Raw genomic sequence first — 11498 nt, forward strand, 5'->3', positions numbered from 1 at the left:
CCCAAATTATTCCATAACACATCACATTGGATATTTCAAGGTAAATGAAAACAGATTTGATAAAACATTTAAAAAATCTTCTTTCGTACGCGTTGTCTGTACAAACACATCAATGAATAAGTGACAAAAATGAATTACAAATGGCTTAACAATGCTTTGTACATAAATTAATTAATTAATCAATATTAATGAAAATAATACTCGTGCGTCCTCGAACGCCGGAGTGTGCGTATGTGAATATGTACAAAATGATATAATTCTGATCTCAGTCGCCGGCTGCCAGGATTAGTCACTTGTTTTCGCCACCAAGTAACGTCTGAATGTGCTCCTCTAGCAAACCGGCGAGGTACTGCCGTTTAAATCGTAGTGATTCCTTGATCACTAGCTGCAGCACACTCACTTGCACTTCGACGTCGCCTTTCAGTGTCTTTAGTTTCTCGAACAGTTCCGTAAAGTTTTTACCCGGCCGCCGAACAAGTCTGTTTAGCGTTTTACGCACTTCAAAGTTCGCACTATCGATTTCCTGCTTCGATTCGGTCACTTCCACCTAAGATAAACAATATTTTAAATTATTTTTATCATTAGAAAACGTTCGAGAAAATTTACCTTAATTTCTTGTTTAATCTCATTAGTTGCAATTCCGTTATTGATGTTATTTTGCACATTGTTATTATTCACCGTGTTATTAGCCTCCTTGAGGATTTGAGAGATCTGCTTATCGTCTTGCGTGAAATTAAAATAATCGTTGTGCTCTGGCGTGGGTGGAAATACCCGCGCCGGTGTGGAATTAGCCACTGATTCGGGTGGTGTAATATTAAACGGCAGCAATGGTATCATTGTGGGTGATGGCGGTCGTGGAGGTTCCACATGCGCAACGGTGTCGATTCCGTTCGTCGTGATGTGATTGACAACAATCGGAGGTGGTTCTTCCAGGGGTGGTACCCGTTCAGGGTAGAGCCAAGGTATAGGGGACGGTAGCGGTGAATGAACAGGACTGGCCGGTGGGGTAATGTCCATACTAGGTCGGCGCACGATTAAATCGCGCGGTAGCGGACCTGGTTTTCTCTTGCTCGGTATTCGCGCCGACGCGTCCATACCGCTGTTATTCGCACGCTTTGCTGCTCGATTTGTACCACCAGGTGAGGATGAGCCAAAGTCAATATCGGCTTCATCAACCATCATTCGTTTGTCAATCTTGAATGGATTGCCAAACATGTGTTGCCTCACTGGTGCGGATTCCAGCTCGCGTAGCTGCGGCGTTTGGCGTTTAAGGTACTCTTGATAGTTGCCCATTTGTGATATTGGTAGTGCATGAGCGCTATCTTGATCTTGCACTACCCAATCACATTGCAGGAAGTTGTTTCGCATTAGTGCCACCTGTGATAGATGGATTTTTAGTATTTAAACATCAAAAGTATAACAAATCGCAAAATATTCATACCTGTTGCATTAATCGACTTCTAGGAATATCAAATGGATTTCTAAAGTTAATCGTATTGCCTTCTTTGTCCATGGTGCCAATGTACATAGTCCCAAGATTAACCAATTGGTCAACCAAAATATCAACCTTGTGGCCGTTGAACTTATCAGCTAATAGAGGATGACTGATCAAATCCTTTTTGACTAAGACTTTCGGTAGGACGCGAATTTGCTCCGGTGTATTAAACGTATTTTTCAAAACGTTCATCTGAAGTAAAATTAAGTTTTTAGATGATATAAATATAGAATATTTAATTTACTTACACCAGATTGCCTTTGAATAATATCATTGCACAATTTATCGTGCTCGGCTTTCGCCATATTCTTCAATTTCTTTAAATAGTTCATCACCGAGTAGCTCAGACAATTTTCCACATTCTCTGGAATTAACGACTGCGCCAATTGCAAAGGTTGTCCCATTCTAGTTAATGCCCTTCGAAGGGGATTCGCGTAATACGCCGGAAGTGTACGCATATAATTTTGGAATTGATTTCGCCATTCGTTCGATGGTTTCCATCGATGAATCTATAAAAATCAAAGGCTTGTTAAATAGTTACCCATGGATATAATTAAATTACTTACTTTCATTAAATCGTCTAGTAGTGGAAGTAAAACCGGATAGTTATAAGGCATCACGAATAAATTAACACAGTTCAAGTTCGTGCTGGCTTTGAGATAGCCGAATGGATGACCGACTTCTGTATTTTTATAACTATTCGGAACGAATACCTGCCAGCAAACCATCGGTTGCTTTCTCGCCAAAATGTACTGCGTCAATGGCGATGGTTCCAGTTCATATTTATCAAATGGAAGGTTCTCAATCACCATTGGATCGGAACTAGTGCAAGTAAACTTTACGTTTGGATGCGCTGTTCGGGGTGGTAGAACGTTTGCAGTGGCCTCGGGCCAGAAACTCTCCGGAATAGGCCAGAATCCAACCGGATACCCCTTCTGCGTTGCATTTTTCGGTACATAGATCATTTTTCGACATTGATACCACTGTGGTGTCCCGGATTGCATTCTATCTTCAGCATATTCACCGCTTTCTAAACCCATAGCATCCTCCTCGCCTTTTTCGTTCACCAGCGGTGGATCTGGCCCAATTTTTTCAAAATTAATAACAACTCCGTTTTGTACTTTCTGCACTAGGCTGTCTATGCATTGATTGAGCATTCTTTGTGATGTGATCGAGTAGGAACGACCGCCGGTGACTTCACACATTGCGTCGATTGGACTGTGGTCCGTTGGTACGATACCGGCATCTCTTTCGACTGCCGGTGTGCCTGCTAAGCGTAATACAAGCGCGAATAATCGCTGATCCCATCTGAAAGGCTCGCGCGTCATTTCCGAGCCTGGAATGTGATTGTTCATGGGCAGGTTGAAGTCTTCATGCACTCCATTGACCGTGGAGAGTTTGCCGCCGTCGGTTATAACTACAATCACAGCAGTTTCCAGAAAGAACGGACATCTGCCTTGGCCATAAGTGTCAATTCCAGAAGTCATACGATTAATATTGAGAATATCAAAAGCCTGTTTCACTGCAACACCCATTGTAGTCATAGAGTAGCATTGAAGATTTTTCAATTCATTCATAAAGGTTGCCAGGTTTTCCTTCCATCCTGAAATAATTAAAAAGAAACATTTTGATTACATTTCTCCATAGAAAAACTTTTTATAAAAGTTTTAAAAGTTATTGATAAAACAAACTTCTTTTGTTGTCGCCTGAGTGATAGGCAACCTAAAGTACGCAACAAATATTTTGTGCGATTTTATCTTGTACTGAACGGATTTAATCCGGTTTTCTCACCTGCTTTAATATTGTTCGGTGGCTCTTCGAAGGTGAGCAGCATGTAGCGGTCGATGCGGCTGTCGGGACTTCGCTGGCGTAATTTCACAAAATATTCCACCGCCGACTTAGCGACATCTAGTATTGTCGTCCGGCCGTTGACGTACGTCCTGCAAGCAAACGCGCGTTTGGTCAACAATACATAACCTGCGAACGCGACACCCAGGACTATGAAAGGATATCTGTTCGATGTCGACCCACCTTTGAAACATCGACGCCGACGTATCAATCAGGAACACGATGATGGTCATCTTCGCCTCGGATGGGCGCACGCCCGTCGCCTTCCGGTGCTGGGAGCGCAATGCGAGCGGGTCGCCTAGCGCTGCCTCACATCGGGATAGTAAACATCGGGCATTGCGATCGCGCTGACAGCGAACGCCGCGCGGCCATTTTACGAGTTTATCTTCTGCTGGGCTTGGTGGTGCTGCGCCACCAGCGCCTATTTCAAATATGAACAAAAAATACGCTCGACGAGTTTATTCTCTAACAAAACTTGCAACATACATTAACGAAGCTTAAGTAGTATTAAAATTTATTTATTTACAACGAAAACAAAACAATTTTTGTTGGCATGCGTTATATCGGTGGAATTTGCATCTAAACGGTAGTATAATTTGTTTCTGATTGTTAATATTTTGCAGACGTGGCAGATTCGGGCATAAATCGAATACATTTTATGGAAATTGATGACGTCATGTTAGTGCAAGTACACGTCGGTGTGTTCTGAGTGGTTCATTGCGCTTTTCACGCACTGCATTGCGAAAAAGCAGCCTCAGTACGGCCGTACCACGAGTAGTAACAGATTTCATAGCTAGTACAGGTATCGGGTAGTGGCATTAGTGGCATTGTGATTAGTCAGGTGGTCGCACTCACGTTGCCGTCGTTGCCAGCGGTAGCGATTGGCGCGCGTTGCTTATTACCACATTTTCTAACATAATACACACTACATACATAGCAGCGCGGTAGTAACCTTCTTTGTTCGTACTGTTTTTACGTTTCGACGTTGCACCGAACCGCCAGTTGGTTATTTCTCGCTAGCCTGGCTCCAGTCCGACTCGAATCCTCGCGGCTCGCGCAACCCACGAGCGATTGTGACGGTTGTGACTCGTTTCGGTGATCCGCTCGCTCGCTGCGCGATGTTTGTTTTCATCTGCACGCGATAATCACAATCGTATTTTTCGTCCGGCAGATGCGTAAAGATGCATCCCAACGGATGATCAATTATTACAATAAAATGATTATTACACGCACGATATCGACGAGAATTTAAAATTTTGCGGCGAGTTTAAATCGGCGAGTGACGGTTGGTTAATAATAAAGCGTGTGTGTGGTGTAACAACGCACACACTGTAAAAAAATCGCAATAATTTTCGTGTTTTCGTTGTGCCTTGGATGAAGGAGTCGAGAATTTCATGATTTAAGTGATAATAATAAGAGATAACAATGACAGTCACCTATACTGGCGAAGTTGCTACTTGTCGAGGATTGGGATGTTTTTTGAAATTACTTAGAAGGTAAAGAAACCTATTTAATATTTTATTGAAAATAATTTTATTCGAATTTAATTTAATCATTATTATACTTCTTTAAATGTAATTATTTTCACTTGCGTTCTATGTTTTATGTATAAATGGATTTTAACAGAGAATTGTTTCGCCGGTGAGGGCAGACTAAAAATTCTCTCAGTTAAAATCCATTTACAAGTTAAAATGTTGCACAAAATTATCACCCCAACCCAAGTATTCTTGTTTTATGTAGTTAATTTTATTCTGTTTGTGTGCTTGTCTAATTTAACCGGAAGTATGACCAGACGCAAAATTATCACATGAATCATTATTACAAGTATAATTCACACTCAAAGTTGCGCCGAAAATATGAGTGTTCTCTAGAAGTAGTCGTTTTTTACACTCTTTCCAGACATTCTAAAAAATACCCAAAAAAATACTCAGGTAAAAATTCCCCTATGAATCATTATTTTCTTTGAAACTAATTATTACACTATATTGTATGTTGATAAAAAACGCAAATTGTTGAGTATATACAAAGCTTTATAACGCTAATACTAATTTTCTCAGGATTTACTCGTATTGGAAGAAAATACAAATAATATATTTTTATTTATTTATTTTAACACTCAGTATATTTATAAATATGTAACCCGCTTGTAGGAGGTGCCAGCAGACATTAACTTTTTTTGTCCCTACTGCACGAGGTGTGCTTTAATTTTATTACCTCTGTTTGATTGCTTGTTTTGTTACTTTAATTGTTTAATGTGTGGTATTTGATATGCTTATCATGCTTATACACTTATCATGGGATTTCGGTAAAACCATTGAGAATAAAATGCTTGTTATATAATTTATTGAACAAACATCGCATAATGCACATAACATTTTAGTTTTACAACAATTTCGTATAATATTTTAATGTTTGTTAGGTGAACATCTATTTAACTTCACGAAAACATAAAAAATAAACCGGAAGTGGTTATTATTCATTATTTCAAGTAGTGCTACTCCATTATTTGCCTATGGAATCAATCACTGCAACTATACTGAGTGTTTCCATCCATTTTCTAATCTAAAATTAAATCGTGAGTTTTATCTTTTCAATATATGCATATATGAATAATGACTTTGCATATCGCACACGATAATTACAGTAAATTACAACTTGCATTCAGCTATTATTTGCGTCAATGTAGACATGGCGTATTGCATATTTTAATTTTGGTTTCTAGTTTGCCGTCTTACGAGTTACTCATAACACTATGTACTCGTAGGTTTTCAGAATTGACAAATTCTACTTTAAAGTATGTATTCAACCAGGTAGAACTTGTGACAACGACAACAAAGTCCATCAAGAAAATGGTCAATTTATTGTTCAATCAAACTTAATCATTATATTATTCTCCGTCATTCTACACGCGCGCTTTTTTATGTTTGTGTACTTGTGTACTTATTTGTTAATATACTAGTGATAGTTTGCGTGTTCTACATCATTAACTATTGACGAATTCAACGATTTTTCAGTTGCTTGTAAATTTTAAACTTATTTTGGTGGTGCTCTAAGAGTTTGGCATGAATTTATTTTGAAAATATTTATTTCACGTGAAAATGAAGAGTTAATCAAGCAAATTGCACAAATAAATTAATCTAATTGCATTATCAAGCGAGGGAGACATTTTCCTTTCAATTTTCTCGATTTTCTCGAGTTTGTCCTACTTCCAAAGACCTAGATCGAGTTTCCTACATTAACCGATATCGCATGATATCGTAATGGCAATGCAATGGCGATATTTGCTTTGTAATTTAAGTTAAAAAATTCAATCACAAATGTATAGTAGCCCACTTTGAAAACATCCTTTTTTAAACGCTAATAGTAGTAATTTATGGACTCGAACGTAAAATAGGTTACTATTTTAGAATTCATTCACGTTATCAGTAAATAAGAATACTTAAACGTTTTATTTTTGTAAAATTTAAAAAAAAGTAATGTGCAAAACTTATTATTGCCCTATGAAAAAATGAATGGAATTCTCATTGTAATTGCGAAATATCGAGCAAATCGACTTGTAATGCGTGGAATTGAAACTTGCGCTATATAATTATTGTTCAAGGACTTAATAGCGCAAGTCGTGACACCACTAAGCCGGTTATTAAATAACTAGCTACTAATACGGGTAATGGCTAATAGCAGAAGCAAAAAACTGATAGGCAGATGTTTCTCATTTATATAACGTGGTCATAATAATTATCTTATGAATAGGTTTTTGTTCAAGACCAGATTGGTCTTTGGTATTATGACGCTTGTAGCCAACTTTTTGAATTTTTAACAAAATATTACAAAAAAGGGGAAAATACCGTTCAGGAAATTATTTCTTAAGCTATAAATAAATCAATGTGAAGGTGAAAGGTCATTACACCGAATTCCCTTACGCATAACAAGCAAAATGATTGATTTTTGTCAAAAAAAAACCGGAAAAACAGAAACAATTTGCGCTTTCCTCGTGTTTATACTTTATTATACAATTTTGTGTTTTCCGCAATCATCTGCCATCTATAAAAATCACATAACTCGTGCTTATCGACCCGTTTCATTCATAAAATTCAAGGACAACTCACACTTTTATACCTAGTGTTTTCATGCTCTTCTTACCTCACAATTCTCACGACTCTATGAATAGAAATTACTTTGATTTCACATTTCTGATAAAGTTCAATGGAATTCACGATGACACATTATATGCGTGCAGGGTAATCATTCAAGGACACGTGAAAGCGTAGGCTTGAACATATTGCATGATTATTTTATTTTGTTGTCCTGCACGTGTGAATATCACGAATAGAATGCAAGTGATTATCTCGTGCGAGAGCAATGCGTGACTAAACGTAATGGATAATTGTAATTATAGATTTTTTACTGTATGTATTTCAATGTCACGTTGCGAACTACGCGAACAATGTCAGTGTTTCATTTTATGCCCAGGACATTGTGCGTTGCTATTTTTATGCTCATAATGAGGAAGCATTAAAAATAATTGGTTTATTTGTCGCATATTATATAGTTTTATTGTTGGCATTAGTGTTTGGATTAATATAAACGATCTTAATGTTGATAACGTAATATGACTAATGTTCGAATTTAAATCAGCGATTAAAGTTCATTGAACCGTGGAAATGAACGCTAAAAACTGGAAATTTGTATTGGAAAACCATCAGGTAACAAATCGAGTAAATATTGAAGACATTATACCGCCCGCTTTAATTTTTTGTACTTATATTTATTGAATAATCGATTTTTATGTTGATTCACTAGAGAAAAATGTAAATTATTAGTTTTTTCGTATTCCAAGAAAATAAATAGTTAAAAGTTTATGGTTTAATGCACAAATGAACGCGGAAATGTTTAAAATAATAGATTAACTTGACTTATGGGTGTTTTAAAAATAAATTTTTGTATTTTTTGTGTTTTAGATGGCGAGGAAGCATTTACAAATTGGTTTGGCGCGATCTTCTCTTGTTTTTAATTATTTTCTACGCACTGAACCTGACCTACAGATTTTTATTAAATCCTCATCAAAAAACGTAAGTAAAAAATAAAACAAAATTAATATTTTAATTTAAATTTTGTGTTTTTTTTTTCAGTGTATTTGAAAATATAGTTAAATATTGCTACGACTACAGCGACTTAATTCCATTATCATTCGTGCTTGGTTTCTACGTATCCATCGTAATGACAAGATGGTGGGGTCAGTACACAACTATTCCATTCCCCGACCCAATTGCCGTATTTGTCAGCTCTACCATTCATGGACAGGTAACTAATAACTTAATTAGTATAATTTCATACTTTGGAATCATCACTCTTCTTTTGTATGTTTAGGACGAACGTGGAAGAGTTATGCGACGCACAATCATGCGTTACGTCTGTCTTAGCGTGACGATGATGTTCACGATGATCTCACCACGTGTGAAAAAGCGTTTCCCCACGCTGGACCATTTCGTAGAGGCGGGTCTTCTACAAACCAGCGAAAAGGAAATCATCTCTGTGTTAGACAACAAATTTCCCAAATATTCTAAGCATTGGTTAGTACATCTTATCTCTCCACGTTTAATTATTTATTTAGACATCAGGGATCAAAGTATACAATAGTAGGTATTACTACAGTAAAGTAAAGTACGGAAATAGAAACTGGGCATGATGTTGCAACCGCAATTCGTTATGATTGACGAAAAACCTTGGGCAGAGTTAACAACGCGCACACATAAATAGCCTTAAGTTAATCAATGTGTATATGGAGCATGTGCGAAAGTTTCTTCAATGTTTTATGATTGTGTTACATGCGCAGGTTGCCGATCGTGTGGGCAGCGAGTATAATAACGCGCGCGCGGAAAGAAGGTCGGATTCGGGATGACTTCGCCGTGAAGACTTTGATCGACGAGTTGAACAAATTCCGAGGACAATGCGGACTGCTATTGAGTTATGATACCATCAGTGTTCCGCTTGTTTACACACAAGTAAGTGTATACTAATTAGTAATTATCAATTAGAGGTAACTTGATAAAATTGCGTCATTTATGATAATTTGTCTTTGTTTGTTTGTTAGACGGTTACCCTGGCTGTGTACAGCTACTTTATGACCACATTAATGGGTCATCAATGGATTGAGAACTCCAAGTACAAGTTTGATTTGTACTTTCCTGTTTTTACCCTGCTGCAATTTTTCTTCTATATGGGATGGCTAAAAGTGGCTGAGACTCTCATTAATCCTTTCGGGGATGATGACGATGACTTTGAAATCAATTGGATGATTGATCGAAATTTACAAGTAAATAATACTGAAATTCTATGTGTAGTTTTGGTTTTTATTTATGGAATTGTGTTTAAAAGGTTTCCTATCTCATTGTTGATGAAATGCATCATGATCATCCTGAGCTAGTGAAAGATCAGTATTGGGACGAAGTATTCCCACCGGATCTACCTCATACTTTAGCTTCGGAACCATTTAAAGAACAACATCCATTGCCATCAACGGCAAACATTGCTGTTTCTACACCCGGGCAGGAAATTATAGCACCACCTTCAGCTGTGAAAGTTGATGGTTTTGGTGATATGCAAAGTGGAATTGTTTTCACTGCCAAACCCAGCAGTGCTACCCTCAAGGCTTCAGGCGCGTCGCAGGCGTCCAACTTGGGGAGCACCGTTCCGGGTAATACGCGAAAAAGTAAATTATTTTTGTTTTGCTTTCTACGTTGTTCTGTTTTGCGAGTTTTATAGTGGTTTTATTTGCGCAGATAGAAAATTTGATTCTTTATTGATTTTTGGGCTTTAACTTTGTAGATTCAATGCAACGAGTGGCTAGTGTTACTAGTATGTTGAAGAAAATCTTCAATCGTGAAGATAGTCGTACGGATAGTAGAATGGCGGACAGTCGACGTGGATCTGCAGTGGAGTTGAATAATTTGGTACCACCCAAGACCCCAACCGCTTTGAAAGATCAAGTCATTGAAGAGGTGGATGAACAGATGACGATCACTTCGATGAAGGACGGAAATGATCATCCTAGTGTGATTGGCTTCTTTCCAACTGGGCCACCACCACCTTCGGATCCAGTGCCTGTTCCTAAAAGGTCTTCTAACGAAAACAACTCTGTTTAGAAATGTAGATGATAGACTTTGTGTATTCGTCCTCTTCAACTTCTTCTACTTTTTCTTCTTACCCTTTTGTTTGTTTTACGTATTATTTTCTGTAATTCATATTTTCGGGATTTTCTAGATCTGCGGCATCAAGTAGCCATAGCCATAGTCTTCATAGCCAAGGCCACGGCCGTTTTGAATCTCGTCCATCATCACTGTCAAAATCAGCGCCCATCAGCGAGGTGGACAACATCAGCCTAGGCTCGGAAACTGAATCGGAAAACGATGACGAATTTTCACGTCTCAAACAACTCCGACAAGAGGAACGACGTAGTCGACTGATGCTCAATCTCGCTAGATCTATTAGTATCAATCATGGCGAAGGCGATTTAGAGATGTTACTCGCCGGCAGGTCCGGCGAAGTATCACCTGAAGTTGTACGTCTTGATAGTCGCGCATTGGCGCGTTCGCTAAGCAATCACGGACATCTCACAGATAACGCCAATCAGTCTGATAGCGCAACGCGGCGGAACACCGAACCCAAGACTGAATCCACGCAAACGGACAACTCGAATAAAGAGACAGATTAGGTATTAAGATTATTCTCATGAAGCACGAACTAAAAAGCGCAAAAACTTAAGTTACTACGTCGATGTTACTATATTGTGCTTTTTTGCCTTGATCATCCGCCTTCGTAGACCATGTTTTACGTCTACAGATTACAGATAAGTATTTTTTGGAACGTTCAGTATAAGTTTTGTGATATGTACACGATAAGCATTGTGGAAACAAACCGTAATAAGGTTGTGAAGATTTGCATACAGGAAAAAACAACCAGTAAATGAACGAGTTAGTTAAGTTTTTAGAATTTACTTAGTACAGTTATAAGAATGTTGTAAATATATTTATTACTTTATCCTTAACGTAAACCACTGCGTGTTTTGTACAGCCAAAATATAAAGACAGTGAAAAACAGGTAGAAATTGTCCTAAGTGAAGAAACGAGAAAGCGTCGTCTTATTGACTCAGATTAAA

At 38.0% G+C, this 11498-nt stretch overlaps 2 protein-coding genes across 4 annotated transcripts; one reads left to right on the plus strand and one right to left on the minus strand.

The window, feature by feature from the left end:
• Window positions 1-63: 63 nt before the first annotated feature.
• IntS6 (integrator complex subunit 6) lies at window positions 64-3726 on the minus strand. Its single transcript, XM_065303691.1, has 7 exons — window positions 3527-3726; window positions 3287-3435; window positions 2062-3098; window positions 1744-2004; window positions 1442-1687; window positions 607-1377; window positions 64-547 (listed from the first exon to the last, which is right to left on the minus strand). Exons 1-7 carry the CDS (start codon window positions 3574-3576, stop codon window positions 290-292), a joined length of 2772 nt encoding a protein of 923 aa, XP_065159763.1. The 5' UTR covers window positions 3577-3726; the 3' UTR covers window positions 64-289.
• LOC135792902 (bestrophin-4-like) lies at window positions 3727-11439 on the plus strand. Of its 3 annotated transcripts, XM_065303694.1 has the most exons (10): window positions 3730-3894; window positions 3967-4839; window positions 8302-8412; window positions 8473-8644; window positions 8711-8913; window positions 9177-9345; window positions 9435-9656; window positions 9719-10052; window positions 10169-10457; window positions 10604-11439. In XM_065303694.1, exons 2-10 carry the CDS (start codon window positions 4769-4771, stop codon window positions 11052-11054), a joined length of 2022 nt encoding a protein of 673 aa, XP_065159766.1. In that variant the 5' UTR covers window positions 3730-3894; window positions 3967-4768; the 3' UTR covers window positions 11055-11439. The 3 variants fall into 3 exon arrangements, with proteins under 3 accessions (XP_065159768.1, XP_065159766.1, XP_065159765.1); XM_065303696.1 differs by having other exon boundaries at window positions 3727-4839; window positions 9719-10037; XM_065303693.1 differs by having other exon boundaries at window positions 3730-4839.
• Window positions 11440-11498: the final 59 nt, after the last annotated feature.

This window comes from Atheta coriaria, unplaced genomic scaffold (genome assembly GCF_025399875.1).
Source record: "Atheta coriaria isolate IRGN ID8LTWV9N9 unplaced genomic scaffold, Caltech_Dcor_3.1 hic_scaffold_5_pilon, whole genome shotgun sequence".
Lineage (NCBI taxonomy): Eukaryota > Metazoa > Arthropoda > Insecta > Coleoptera > Staphylinidae > Dalotia > Dalotia coriaria.